At 40.4% G+C, this 14,635-nt stretch overlaps 1 protein-coding gene and 1 long non-coding RNA gene across 12 annotated transcripts in view; one reads left to right on the top strand and one right to left on the bottom strand.

Annotated features, from left to right (window-relative positions):
• ATP11A (ATPase phospholipid transporting 11A) overlaps positions 1 to 14,635 on the bottom strand; it is a 270,256-nt gene that overhangs the window by 24,115 nt on the left and 231,506 nt on the right. For all 11 annotated transcript variants that reach the window (XR_012645033.1, XR_012645038.1, XM_074990476.1 and 8 more), the window contains 5 exons: positions 14,081 to 14,255; positions 10,031 to 10,133; positions 9,625 to 9,770; positions 5,011 to 5,070; positions 1,692 to 1,819 (listed from right to left, as the gene is read on the bottom strand). Coding sequence is in view for 9 of the 11 variants with exons in the window: in XM_074990476.1 (XP_074846577.1) it covers positions 1,692 to 1,819; positions 5,011 to 5,070; positions 9,625 to 9,770; positions 10,031 to 10,133; positions 14,081 to 14,255 (612 nt within the window). In the remaining 2 variants the exon portion in view is untranslated. The remainder of the gene's footprint in view (positions 1 to 1,691; positions 1,820 to 5,010; positions 5,071 to 9,624; positions 9,771 to 10,030; positions 10,134 to 14,080; positions 14,256 to 14,635) is intronic.
• The window catches only part of LOC142011319 (uncharacterized), a 39,275-nt gene that overhangs the window by 431 nt on the left and 24,209 nt on the right, over positions 1 to 14,635 (top strand). The gene's annotated exons all lie outside the window — the stretch shown is intronic.

Here is a 14,635-nt window from a genome sequence, read left to right as displayed (position 1 = left end):
CCCCTTCCAATTCTGATCATATCACCTAACATTGTCACATAAATATTTTTTAAAAACCTGGGCCCAGGACTATCAAATTATTTCTCATTATGCGTAAATTTCTCCATTCATTTAACAGCAGCTTATTCAAAAGAATACATTACTGTAAATGGCTAAAATAGCAGCATGAGTCTCATGTGGCCTAGGATAATTTTATGCTACTGACTGATAAAAAAAAGTTCAGTATATCAGTGGACATTACATAGGCTACATTCTCAAAAGCCAAAAACAAACCAACCACTTTAAAAATATTTTAAAATAGTGAAGTATAATAAAAATGAGTGTGTAATAAAAATAGCAGTACGTAATATTGTCCTTGTGATGTAAGAGTTCACCCCACTGTGACACAAATAGCAGGAGCCATATAACACTTTTAAAAAGTTTATGCTTTGGGCATCTATGGTTATTCTGAAAATAAGGCACTTGTTTTGCAGCTACAGCAACCCACAACAAGCATTCCTCCAAGGCTACGTCTACAGCAGACGGTTTTGTCAGCAAACCAGTGGTTTTGCTAACAAAACCCACAGCATCCAGATTCCCAAGGCCATTACATCAATGGTACGTTGACAGAATGCCGCACTTTGGTCAACAGCTGTACCCTGCTCCCCACAAGAAAGAATCCGTCAACAGATCTGTCAACAGAAAGCTGGTCTGGACATTCTGGGAGGCCCTCTGTCGACAGAATGAGCTTCTGGGACACCTGACAGCCCTACCTGCTGTGTTTCCAGTTGGGTGTTTTGCCAACAGAGCAGCTGGGCAGTCCTGCCACCCTGACTACAGAGCAGATTGGCAGTTTGGCTGCAATCTGTCAACAGAAACTGCTGTCGACAAATGCCTGTCTAGACATAGCCCTAATGCAGACTGTAGTATATTGGCAAAGATAGTCATGCAACTGGCAGAGAAGTGTAAAAATCTAAAAATGTTTTAGCATTATTGTCCTACAGTCAACTTGACTACTGGCAATTGACTACTTTAGTCTCCCTGCCGAAAAGAACCTGGGACATGCAAAACTGATCGCTGTTTCAAATAAAAACTCTTATGGCAGATTTCAGGAAGGCTTGAGGTATTTCAACAAAGAGCCCCAGTTTGCTTAGAGGCTACACCAGCAGTTCACAGAAACTTGCTTACGTGATGCCTATTGTGAAAAATAAAGAGATGCCATTGATCTTTAACTATACTAACATGACTCTCTGATGGAATTAGATCCAGCAAAGGTAAGATTTAAGGGAAAAGGAGGGAGAAACTGAAACTTTCTACTGCTCTTTCCTTTTACAAGAAAAAAATTAAATAAATGCATAGTGTGTTTTGTTTCTTGGAATCCACTGTCTTCCAGAGATGTACATATTAAACAATACAAAAGGAATACATTTTTTCATTCTGTAGGGCAATAATTTTCTACTATAACTTTGGATTTCTGTCCAAGATAGTACATGATCTATAGAGCTTATCCAGCTTTTATATCAACAGATAGATAAAATGTCATATATACACCATCTCAGGGACAGTGAATCTAATTGTTAGGAGGATGTTCCACTTACATCATGCACAGTGGAAGTACTGAATCACTGAAGGTCTTTTAAAAGGCACATTTGAAGAAAGACTTTCTACAAATGGCAAATCAAAAACATATTGGGCTAAATGATTTCCTTTACCTGTAAAGTGAAGGTTCTCTCCTGAGCATGTCTGTACTGACATGTTGTTCCATCAGACTGTACAAGAGGATAGGAAGTGAGGTGAAGCTGATATTGTACAGTGTTAGATACGCAGTATCATATAAAGGCTGCAGATGGAAAAAAAAGTTACATTAACCAGTTATAATTTCAAACATAAATCACCATACTGTGCTTGATTTAAAGCAAGAGTAGGTTATACAGTGCAAGTTACAGCTATTTGGTCATATTTGCAGAATGAATGACGAACGAAAAATCAAGACCCTGGTATTTGGCATAACGGACGGTTCAGATAGAAGAAGCAGACCCCACAGAGAAAGGGTAGATGATATAGTAGATAGTTTCTGTAGACTAGCTCTGAACCAAAGCCACTCTGCATTGGACAGGGAATGATGGAAGGAAATAGTGAGGGAGGCTTCAGACACCAATGGGCACTGAGCCCATGGTTGTTGATGATGATGATGATGGTGGTCTTGTTCAGAGCCACGAAAGCACATTCACTGCAAGTGAAGACAAATTCCACATAGCATCCCTGGATGACCTTTTTCAGATAGGGCAGAAGTCAGTTTTCACCTACGTTCCCCTGTGCAAACAAATGAATCAAAATTTCACCTACTCAGTCATTGCCCCCTCAAAATGTTTCGACTGTGTAAAGGGGCTGTAAAGCTGCCCTTGCGGGACAACTATTTTCCCCTTTGGGGAAAATCACTGTCTGCTGCAGTCAGCTTCACTCCACCCACTTCTCAGCCACCAAACAGAGGGCAGAGTTAGGGGTAATGGCTGAAGTGTTGCTACGTTCCAGAAACCCTCAGTTGACATAATGGTGGCTTACAGGAGCTGCAGCTAGGAAGTTTAAATTAGTAATTAGTAGCCACTTGATCCACCTCAGTCCTTCAGCAGTTATGGAACGCACAGCAGGCTCCCACCATGAGCGGAAAGTTGCTTTCGCTGAGGTCTATCCAAGTCATGAGGCTCCTGACCCTGGCTTTTAAATGACCAAATGTACTTTCTACTACATTCTGCACTTGCTCAGCTCGTAGTTGAAGTGCTGCTTACTGCAGTCTTGGCTGCCTGAGCCAAGGAAGCAAGAGGTAAGCTGGATCACCCAGGATCACTATTGACATCTCCATGTCTCCAATGGTGATTTTCTTGTTTGGGAAGCAAGTTCCATTCTGCAGCTTTTTGAACAGACCACGTTTTCTAAAGATGCTCACATCATGCACCTTTCCTGACCATCCCCACCTTGATGTCGGTGAAACAGGCCTTCTGATCCACCAGTGCCTGCAACACCATGGAGAAGTACCCCTTGCAGTTTATGTACTCTGTGTAAAGATGGTCTGGCGCCAAGATAGGGATGTGTGTTCCCTCTATCGTCCCACAGTTAGGGAACCCCACCATGTCCTGCACATTTCCCAGAGCCACTGTCTTTTGTAGAAAAAGAGTATTAATTGCCTTGGGTACCTGGCTGACAATAGCCCCCGCTATAGATTTTCCACTCTGAATTGATTGTCCACTGACCGGTAGCTGTCTGGCACTGCAAGCTTCCACAGAGCTATTGCCACACGCTTCTGAACTGTCACAGCAGGTCTCATTTTGCTATCGCAGAGCTTTAGGGTGGTGGAAAGCAATTTGCAAATTTTCAAGAAAGTGGCCTTTAACATGCAGAAGTTTTGTAGCCTCTGCTGATCATTCCATAGCTGCAGAACAATGTGGTCTCACAAGTCTGAGCTTGTTTCAAAGCACCAGAACCAGTGCTCCACTGTGTACAAAGCACTGAGTGCAGCCAGCACCTCCCAGTTCCTCCTCTCCAGTCTCTCTGTTCTGCATATGTCCACGTGCTCCTCAGAGTCTTCATTGCTCTCATGGCTGCTCAGGCTCCACACATACCGCAGCACAGTACATGAGGTGTTCATAATACTTGCCACAGCTGTTTTAAGCTGAATGGGTTCCATGCTAGCCTTGTAATGACATGTGCATGGGTATGAAAAAAGGGTGCAAAAACACTTTCTGCTATTACTTTCCAAAGGGTGGAGGAAGAGACAAGAGCTCTATGGGACGCTGACAACATGAATCCAGAATGACCCATGGCATGTTTTTGTCCCATCACGTGCTGGAAGAGAAACCCACAACGCAATGGGGCAGCAGGAACTGTGGGACAGGTAACCACAGTGCACTGCTGACGAAGTCAAACCTGGCAACACTAATGGGCACACACTCCATCAACTTTATATACCTGTGTGGATATTCACCTTCAACTTCAGAAAAATCGACCTTAAATTCAATCTAATTTCTCATTGTAGTCATACTTAGCAAAAGGCCCCATTCCCCTTTTCTTCTAACTTTTTGACATTGTTTTCATTTTCCTTCCTTCATGGGGAGGGGAGACCAAGAGCATTCCATGCAACTTAGATAGCCAACAGCAGCCAAGGAACACCAGTGAAAGAAGAACTTAGCAGAAATAGGACTGGTCCTTCCAAAAGAAGGCAATTTTTTTTCTTTTAGAGAATAAGATCCCTTTTTCCTAAACAGGGACATTTATTTTCTCTTCTCCGAGCAGTGATTTCCAGAGTTTGGATGGATGAATGCTAAGCCCAGGAGAGCCCCAGAGTAGGCTAGCTATCTTCTGTTCTTTCACCGCACTGATTGGGGCTGGAGGATGGCAAAGGGGACAACTGACTCAGGACCCAGCATTTCAAAGGGCCTGGAGCTCCAGCTGCCACTGCTGCTACTTTTACAGCAATGGCAGCCAGAGCACCAAGCCCCTTTGAAGTGCTGCAGCAGCATTGCTGCACCAGGCTACATGGCCCCGAGGGAAGGGTGGGGGCAGTCTGGTCATTCAAACAGTTCCAAGGCCTGACTGTGTTAGGCTCTACCCCCCTGCAACGTTGGCTTGGGGCCACAGTGGTTGTCAGGCTTACTGTTCATCCCAACCCAAAAGATAAACTGCTTGTTCACATCCACACCTTTTAGATTTTCTTCTGTTTGTGGTCTGTGACTGAAAGATTAAACTGCACGTTTTCACGGAGATTTGGTTTCCGTAGCTAACACTCAGTTGTTTGTTTTCTGTTAAACCTTCAAGTCAGAAAATAACGTAGCTTTTCTGATAATTCATCCCTTTCTTTTCAGTAACTGTCATCAGAGCTCTTGAAAACCACACTAACCAAAGATGATAGTCTTTAGAGAGAACCGTAAGGTAAACTAATAGGCTTTTCATACAACATCCGAACAGTTCTAATTAAAAAAAAAAAAAGCCAAATATAAAGTTTCATAATAAGCAAGAAAATTAAAATGTCTGACTAACCTGTTGTGAAAACCCACAGAAGAACTGATATAAAAACTGAGGAAAAATGAAGCAGACATTCTGGAAGACAAATGAGAATTATCAAGTGATGCATGATCAAGAACATACATCGTGCATCATTTTAACCATGCATAATACTAATTATACTGTACACAACACAGAGAAGGCTGTGGTAGATTTACAGAAAGAGAGCATTAGCATTCTCTCATTTTACATTGGCATAGGCAAACAATTTTGAACGAAAAATTGTAACAACTACTTTGTCAAGTTGGAGGGAAATGAGTTGCTACCCAGGGACACAGGAAACATAAAAGAAGGAAAGTAAGGTAATATCAACAAAGGGATTCAGGTAAATTAGTTTCTGAGATGCTGTGGCCAGTCAGACGACATGTACATGACACCCTAAACTCAAAATAAGGTAAGCAATTTGCCATACACAAATTGAGTATCTTATTTCACGTTTATTTAGGAATAAGCTATTTTGGGATTTGGTGCTGTCTAAACAGTGCCAAATGTCAAAATAATGCACTGTTTCAAAGCATCCCTTACTTCTCCTGCAATGAGGAGTACAGGGATGCTGAAATAGCATGCCCATTATTTCAAAAAATATTTTGAATAATGGGCAAGTTTCAAAGATGTGTAGACTTAGCCTCAGTGTGAACATAAAAAGGAAATTGGTTTCTCCATTCAGATTGGTCAGCTAAGCTTAGAAACTGATTTTTAATTTAGAGTTATGTTAACTTTTAAAACACTGTTCTCAGACTTGATTTATCTGGAGCCTAGCAGATGGGCAGGAAGAATAAAGACTAATACTAGCGAAACAGTTAACAGCAGACTGATGAGAATGAGAATGAAAGAGAGACAAGTAAACACTACATTAATCCAGTGCTACACCACAACTAATGAAAGTGAGGAAGAGAAGAAAGATACAAACAGCTTCAAGCTGTAATAAAAACAGCATTACATCATGATCTTAATAGTCAGGGGGGACTTGAACTCTGAAATTGGAAATGATAATGTGTAAAATAATAGAACCATAGAGAACAATGGGTGTGGTACCATGAATCAGAATGGAGAGAGGCTAGTGAAATTCTGTACTTTATACAATCGTGTCATCAGAGGTACGCTCTTTGCTCGTTGCAAAATACCAAGTGGTAGGTATAGGCTGGGTCTACACGTACCCCTTCCTTTTGAAAGGGCATGTTAATGAGCGGGTTCAAAAGATGCTAATGAGGTGCTGGCAATGAATATGCAGTGCCTCATTAGCATAATGGCAGACACGACAATTCAAAAGTGTGGGTTTTCAAATCGCGTGCCGCCCATGGAGACGGGACCTTCTGAAAGGACCCCCCACTCAGTTTTCGAAAGCCCTTCTTCCGATCACCAGATAGGAAGGGCTTTCGAAAACTGGGGAGGGGGGGAAGGGGTCCTTTCAGAAGGTCCTGTCACCATGGGTGGTGCGCAGTTCGAAAAGACACACTTTTGAATCGCCGCAGCCGCCATTATGCTAATGAGGCGCTGCATATTCATTGCAGCACCTCATTAGCATCTTTTGAACCTGCTCATTAACATGCCCCTTTCAAAAGGAAGGGGCACATGTAGACACAGGGACAGTAATCAGATCAAACCACCTGATGATCAATGGAACATGGAGATGCTTGTTACTAGAAGTCAAGGTGAAAAGAGGGGCTGATGTCAGCAGTGATCACCACCTTGTGACAGCACTCATAGGCCACTTCTACAAGGACTGGGTGGTCAGCTCTGCTGCCGGCACAGCCATGCTAAGCAGGTTTCTGGAAATTGCAAATGGCTTCCTATTTGCATACTCATGCTGCTAATTAGCATAGCCACGTGAGATTTTGATCTCAGCAGAGGGGTATGCTGGCAGAAGAGAGGCATAAGGGACTGGCGACAGAGCGTGGGGGTTACCTGGCAGAGGGACGTCTACATGGCCTCTTTCCTGCCAGCAGACCCCTCTGCCAAGAGCGAAAAATCATGCAGCTATATTAATTAGCCATATGAGTATGCAAATGGAAAGCCGTTTGCAATTACCAGAAACCTGCTTAGTATGGCTCCACCGGCAGCAGAGCGGACAACCCGGGCCATGTAGACGTGGCCAAAAAGCTTAGGCTAAGCAGCACTGGTCACAACATACCCATGCAGATACACTTTGATGTACAGAAGCTTCCAGACCCCTATGTTAAGAATGCTTTTGTCCTTGAGGTGATAAAACAGGTTTCAAGTGCTACAAGATCTTGAGAAGAAATCCACAACACCAAGAGAAACAAATCAGAAAAGGGAACAAATTACAATATACATAAAGAGCAGTTAGTACTGACTAGATTTCAAACAGAAACAGAAGAAAAAAGTATGGATCATGCCAGACACATGGAAGGCAATCAATAAGAGACACACCTTAAAGAAGAAACTCACAGATGCCAAATCAGGAAGACTAAAAGGAAGACACCAGCAGCAATACAAAGAAGCAGACCTGCACATCAAGAAACTGGTGAGAGCTGATGAGAGAGCTCACACAGAAGAACTAGCATCACAAGCTGAAGAAGCAGCTACTCAAAGAGAGCAAAGGAAGATTTTTAAAATCACCAAGCTTGTTTGCAGAAGGCATCATGCAAGTACAAATGTCCCTGTCATGGATAAGCAAGGAAATCTACCTACAGCAGAGAGGGAACAAGAGACTTGTTGGGCACAACATTTTCACAAAGTTTGAATCAGGCCACTACCAGAAGGAGAAACTGATATTCTAGAAGTGGAAACAGACCTTCACATAAATACTGCTCCACCAAATATGAAAGAAAGAAATTAGCATGGCAATAAGAAAAACTTAAAGAATTGTAAAGCTCCAGGACATATGATAACTTCAATGCTGAATTGCTCAAGGCAGACCCAGAACTTGCAGCTACTATTCTCCAATCACTCTTTACAGCAATATGGGAAGGGAAGCAGGGGCCGGCGAAATGAACTACTAGAATTACTGTTAAGATACGCAAGAAAGGAGTACTCAATAACTGACAACTTGCATGGCATCACTCTCATCTCAGTCCCAAGAAAGATCCTTGCTAAGATCATTATTCAGCAGATCTCAGATGCTGTTCATGAATCACTGAGGAAAGAACAAGCTGACTTCCGCAAAGGAAGCGGGCATGTAGAACAAATTTTTGTACTGAGTAACATCAAGCAATGCATTGAATAGCAGAGGCAGTTGCTCATCAACTTTATCGATCTCAAAAAAGCCTACAACAGCATTCACAGGGATAGTCTTAGGGTACTCCATATGCTCTCAAAATAGGCCAAACAACTAGTACAGCTCATCGAGAGTTTTTAATTACAATTTCGTACGCAGCACAGGAAACAATGATCTGCGCTTTGAAGTTAAAGATTGTAGTAAGACAGGGATGTGTCATGTCTTCAAGTGCATTTAGCCGTATGGAATGGAAATAATGTCTTCAATGCTCTTTAACTTGGACTGGGTTATGCAGAATAATAGAAGATGAGCCAAGAGGCATGAGATGGACTGTCTGCTCCACACTAGAGGACCTTGATTTTGCTGAAGACCTCATGCTGCTCTCCCATATGCACCATCAGATGCAAGAGAAGACAAATCAACCTGCACCTTCGGAAAACAGGTTGGACAAAGAGTTAGCCAGAAGAAGACAGAAGTCATGATCCTAAACACTGAGGCACCAGCATCAATTAAGATCAATGGCCACAACCTACCTACCACAGAGAGCTTTACATACTTGGGTAGCATCATCAGACAAGACAGAGGCATCAGAAGTGATATCCAGAGCATACTCAGTAAAGCCAGAAATATCTTCATGAGTCTGAATGCTGTATGGAAGTTATTACAATACAGCATCCACACCAAACTGAAGTTTTATCAGAGCTGTGTCTTATCAACATTATTATATGGATCAGAATGCTGGTGGATGACCCAGTAGGACCTCAATAAATTGTTGACCTTTCACATCAAAAGCCTTCGGAAGATCCTCTGTATTTTTTGGCCAACTATAAATTTCCAACCAGTACCTGCTTGACATGGCCACCATCATTACGAAAAGAAGCTGCAGATGGATTGGGCACTTGCTCAGGAAAGATGGAAGTGCTGTCACAAACGCTGCTGTGCACTGGACCCTGAAGGGAAGTGGAAACAAGGACGACCCAAGACAACATGGTGCTGGACCACTGAAGAAATGAAGAGCACGAATCACGCTTAGGGCACTACTAAGAGGCTGGCCAGTGATAGACGTGGAGGAACTTTGTTGCTTTCCTACATGCCAGTAGGCATAAAGGGCAAAGACGACAATGAGAAGATGGGTGGTGGAAGAGGAAGGAGTAGTTGAAATAAGAAAATCAAGATTGAAGGAAAAAACCCTGAGAATTTCATTTTAAACCTTATTAAAGATTATGCAATTAATATCAATTAAAGCCAATCTACCTCAGTCTGGTGACAATGAGCAAACCACCTGGGTATTTGAACCTGAGAGTCAATAGAGTTTTGGAGGAATTACAGCATTTTCTGCAGCTGAGGATACCTATTACAGATATTTAGTTAATACTATTTGCATAGGTACAGATTACATGATGTCATCCTACCTTATAAAAGAAGTATTGCACAAGCTCTGATATCCTAACATAATAAAAATGCCCATGAACAAGCAACATTTTTTTCAAATGTTTAAATTTAGGTATTGCATAGTCACTATTTCTTGCAGCTTGGCGGCCCTCTTTTCCAGTAATTCCTAGAAGAAAGAGTAGTTAAAAGATGCTCAGGATGCTAAAGAGTTATTTAAAGCATATAAATGAATACTAGCAAAGTTGCAGACCATGCCATGATGCTAATTAAATATTATTAGATTTCACGATACCTTATAATTAGCAGGACTGCATAAAATATCAAAGTTATCTAAGAAAATGGGTAATTCATTTTTTCAAAGAGCATCTTTTTATGCAATTATATTTACTATTTCCATTGAAACTAAAATCTAGATAGCATACTTACCTATACCAACATGTGCTTCTAGAATCATACTGACATCATTTGCGCCATCACCAATTGCTAAAGTGATAGGATGCTCCTTTGATAATTTAATTAATTTTACAATCTGAAAAAGAATTAGCATTAAAAAAATCTCTTCCCCTGAAGTGTTTGCATTTGGTTACTGTATTGTGAGCTGGCATTTGGTGTACAGTTGATTAAATATAAGCAACATGTTTACAAAGCAAATTCTGGAAAAGTAAAAAAAAAAAACAATTTTGTCTGATTCAATTACTATCCATTGAAACAAATTTTCTTTGGCTATAGAAAAATCTTGAATATTAATCATCCTCTGGTTTTATAAGCATTAACACTGCATTTTAAAAGGGGGAGAGAGAAGAAGAGAGACACTGCAGAGGAGATGAATATAGAAATTATTCTGAAGTTTTGCTTAGGCACGGTCACCATCTACAGGCTGTGAAAGGTTTAATTAAATTAACTGCCAAGGTACAGACTGTACATTTTCAGTGAAACCCAAAATTAAGAAGTTAAAGCTTTTACTTTCTCAAATGCTTCTTCAGCCAGAAAAGTTGCTTTTCTTTTCTTACAGGTTCAGGGGAACAGTTTGCTTGAATATTAATCTCAATCTATCCCACAACTGACAAAATGAATATTAAACTTGGATTATCAAAATGGACTCATGTAGTAACAAACAAACAGGGTCCATACATACAAGACGTTAAATACAGGAGCAACATTGATCCATTATAAAACTAGAAAACACTACAATTCTAATCAACTGATCTATTCAAATTAAAGGCTTACACAAAAACTTTCCTAGGATGAAATGAAGAGTGACTAAAATACATTAGTTAGACTAAATGAATATGCGCGTGTACTGTACATGAGCATCAGAACAAAGGCACGGGAATGGAAGATATTTATGTTCCCAACTTTTGGGTCTTTTAAAATATCAACATGCTTTAATGGTTTTCCTCTGGAATTATTAATATTGTTTACAAACTGAACTCCAGGTACAAAAGAGTTTTTTAACCTGAGAATAACTGCAGCAAATTTATATATTTATGTTAACATTAATAAGCTGGTGCTGCAATGTGGAAAAAATACTTTTATTGCAATACAGAATGAGTAGAGCACTCAGAATGTACCTCAAATAGTTTACACCATCTACCTATTCCATCTGGATACGATTTGTTTATAAGAACATAAGAATGGCCATACTGGGTCAGACCAAAGGTCCATCCAGCCCAGCATCCCATCTGCCGACGGTGGCCAATGCCAGGTGCCCCAGAGAAGGAGAACAGAAGACAATGATCAAGTGATTTATCTCCTGCCATCCATCTCCTGCCCTTGTTCTGAAGGCTAGGGCACCATACTTTATCCCTGGCTAATAGCCATTTATGGACCTAACCTGCAAAAATTTATCAAGCTCTTTTTTAAACCCTAATAGAGTCCTGGCCTTCACAGCCTCCTCGGGCAAGGAGTTCCACAGGTTGACTGTGCGCTGTGTGAAGAAAAATTTCCTTTTATTAGTTTTGAACCTACTACCCATCAATTTCATTTGGTGTCCCCTAGTTCTTGTATTATGGGAAAAGGTAAATAATTTTTCTATATTCACTTTCTCCACACCATTCATGATTTTATATACCTCTATCATATCGCCCCTCAATCGCCTCTTTTCCAAACTGAAAAGTCCCAGTCTCTCTAGCCTCTCCCCATATGGGACCCGTTCCAAGCCCCTAATCATCTTAGTCGCCCTTTTCTGAACCTTTTCTAATGCCAATATATCTTTTTTGAGGTGAGGAGACCACATCTGCACGCAGTACTCAAGATGTGGGCGTACCATAGTTTTATACAGGGGAAGTATGATATCTTTTGTCTTATTATCGATCCCTTTTTTAATAATTCCTAACATCCTATTTGCCTTACTAACTGCCGCTGCACACTGCGTGGATGTCTTCAGAGAACTATCCACTATAACTCCAAGATCCCTTTCCTGATCTGTCGTAGCTAAATTTGACCCCATCATGTAGTACGTGTAATTTGGGTTATTTTTTCCTACATGCATTACCTTACACTTACCCACATTAAATTTCATTTGCCATTTTGCTGCCCAATCACTCAGTTTGCTGAGATCTTTTTGTAGTTCTTCACAATCTGTTTTGGTTTTGACTGTCCTGAACAACTTGGTGTCATCTGCAAACTTTGCCACCTCACTGCTTACCTCGTTTTCTAGATCATTGATGAACAAGTTGAACAGGATCGGTCCCAGGACTGACCCCTGGGGAACACCACTAGTTACCCTCCTCCATTGTGCAAATTTACCATTTATTCCCACCCTTTGTTTTCTGTCTTTTAACCAATTCCCGATCCATGAAAGGATCTTTCCTCCTATCCCAAGACCACCTAATTTACATAAAAGCCTTTGGTGTGGGACCATGTCAAAGGCTTTCTGGAAATCTAGGTATATTATGTCCACTGGGTGCCCCTTGTCCGCATGTTTATTAACCCCTTCAAAGAATTCTAATAGATTAGTTAGACACGACTTCCCTCTGCAGAAACCATGCTGACTTTTGCCCAACAATTTGTGCTCTTCTATGTGCCTTGCAATTTTATTCTTTACTAGTGTTTCTACTAATTTGCCTGGTACTGATGTTAAACTTATCGGTCTATAATTGCCAGGGTCTCCTCTAGAGCCTTTTTTAAATATTGGCGTTATATTGGCCATCTTCCAGTCATTTGGTACCAAAGTGGATTTAAAGGATAGGTTACAAACCACTGTTAGTAACTCCGCAATTTCACATTTGAGTTCTTTCAGAACCCTTGGGTGAATACTGTCTGGTCCTGGAGACTTGTTACTATTCAGCTTATCAATTAACTCCAAAACCTCCTCTAATGTCACTTCAATCTGAGTGAGTTCCTCAGATGTGTCACCTAAAAAGGCTGGCTCAGATTTAGGAACCTCTGTAACATCCTCAGCCGTGAAGACTGAAGCAAAGAAATCATTTAATCGCTCCGCAATGGCACTGTCTTCCTTGATCGCTCCTTTTATATCTTTATCGTCCAAGGGCCCCACTGCTTTTTTAGCGGGCTTCCTGCTTCTAATGTATTTAAAAAACATTTTACTATCGTTTTTTGAATTTTTGGCTAGCTGTTCCTCAAAATCTTTTTTGGCTTTTCTTACTACATTATGACACTTAATTTGGGAGTGTTTATGTTCCTTTCTATTTTCCTCACGAGGATTTGACTTCTACTTTTTAAAAGCTGCCCTTTTCTCTCTCACTGCCTTTTTAACATGGCTGTTTAGCCATGGTGGTTCTTTGTTAGGTCTCTTACTGTGTTTTTTTATTTGGGGTATACATTTAAGTTGGGCCTCTAATATGGTGTCTTTAAACAGTTTCCATGCAGCTTCCAGGGATTTTAGTTTAATTACAGGAAACAGGAAACTTAATTACAGGAAACAGGAAATAGCATTCTACAATAAAAGAGAGCAGCAGAAATGTGGCACTTTAAAGACTAAGAAAATTATTTGTTCGGTGATGAATTTTTGCGTGACAGACCCACTTCTTCAGATCGGTTCTGGGTCTGTCCAACCAAAGCTGATCACCAAATAAATCACTTTGTTAGTCTTTAAAGTGCTACATTTCTGCTGCTTTGTTTTTGTGGGAGTACAGACCAACACGGCTACCTCTCTGTTACTATTCTATAATAACAGAAGTAACTCATTCTTCCGAAAGGAATCGTGCTGTATGAATAGAAGATGAAGTGACTGCTTCATTAAATGCTTCATTTACCAGTATGTATCCACGATAGAAACTGATCACATATGAAATCAAAATTAAAAAGGGTTTCCTTTTAATGTGCCATTATGTAATTGCTTTCTAGCTGAAATATTCCTCTTGTCTTCTTCCTAATTTTTAATTTTTGCTACTGTTTTATGGGATAGAAAAATGAGACACAGAATTTTAAATTACCATATTATGTCAAACAATAATGATTTTCAATATTTACATAGATGTATAGTCAACAAGTCATAGAACATGAAACACAAACCTGTGCTTTCTGCAAAGGTGCCATTCGACAGCACAACACAGCACTGCAGTTTCTGCAAATTTCAAGGAAGAGCTCCCTATAATTACCGGAGCTCCCATCTTCTCTAGGTTTCATTATTAATGATAATGCTGCTCCATCAATAATTAAACCATAATCTTGCATATCAGCTGAAAGTCTGTTGAGGAAAAAAAAGGCACCCAACTGTAAAAATGTAAGAATTTTGAAATTTGATTTGGAAGGATCGATGACAGACTTACATACCAAAACACAGTTTGTAAAGGACACTATCAAGGTAAATATGCTTAAAGTGAAAATTCTATGCTCTTCGTAATAAAATAGTTTTAAATTCTAGGGTTTTTTAAACTCATTTTGCTTATATACTTCTGCATTTCACCACCTAACTTGGACAATAAAACCAGATTGATTCAGTTTCATTTGTGCTTGTCTTCCATGCACTAGCAAATGCTGTTGTGTTTGGGTTTAACACTGCAAGGGAATGTTTACAAGAAAAATGGGCAGGTGGGGGAAAGAAATCAGTGACTTTAAAAATACATT

The sequence above is a fragment of the Carettochelys insculpta genome, chromosome 1, assembly GCF_033958435.1.
Source record: "Carettochelys insculpta isolate YL-2023 chromosome 1, ASM3395843v1, whole genome shotgun sequence".
NCBI lineage: Eukaryota > Metazoa > Chordata > Testudines > Carettochelyidae > Carettochelys > Carettochelys insculpta.
This window is presented reverse-complemented; position numbering and strand designations above follow the sequence as displayed.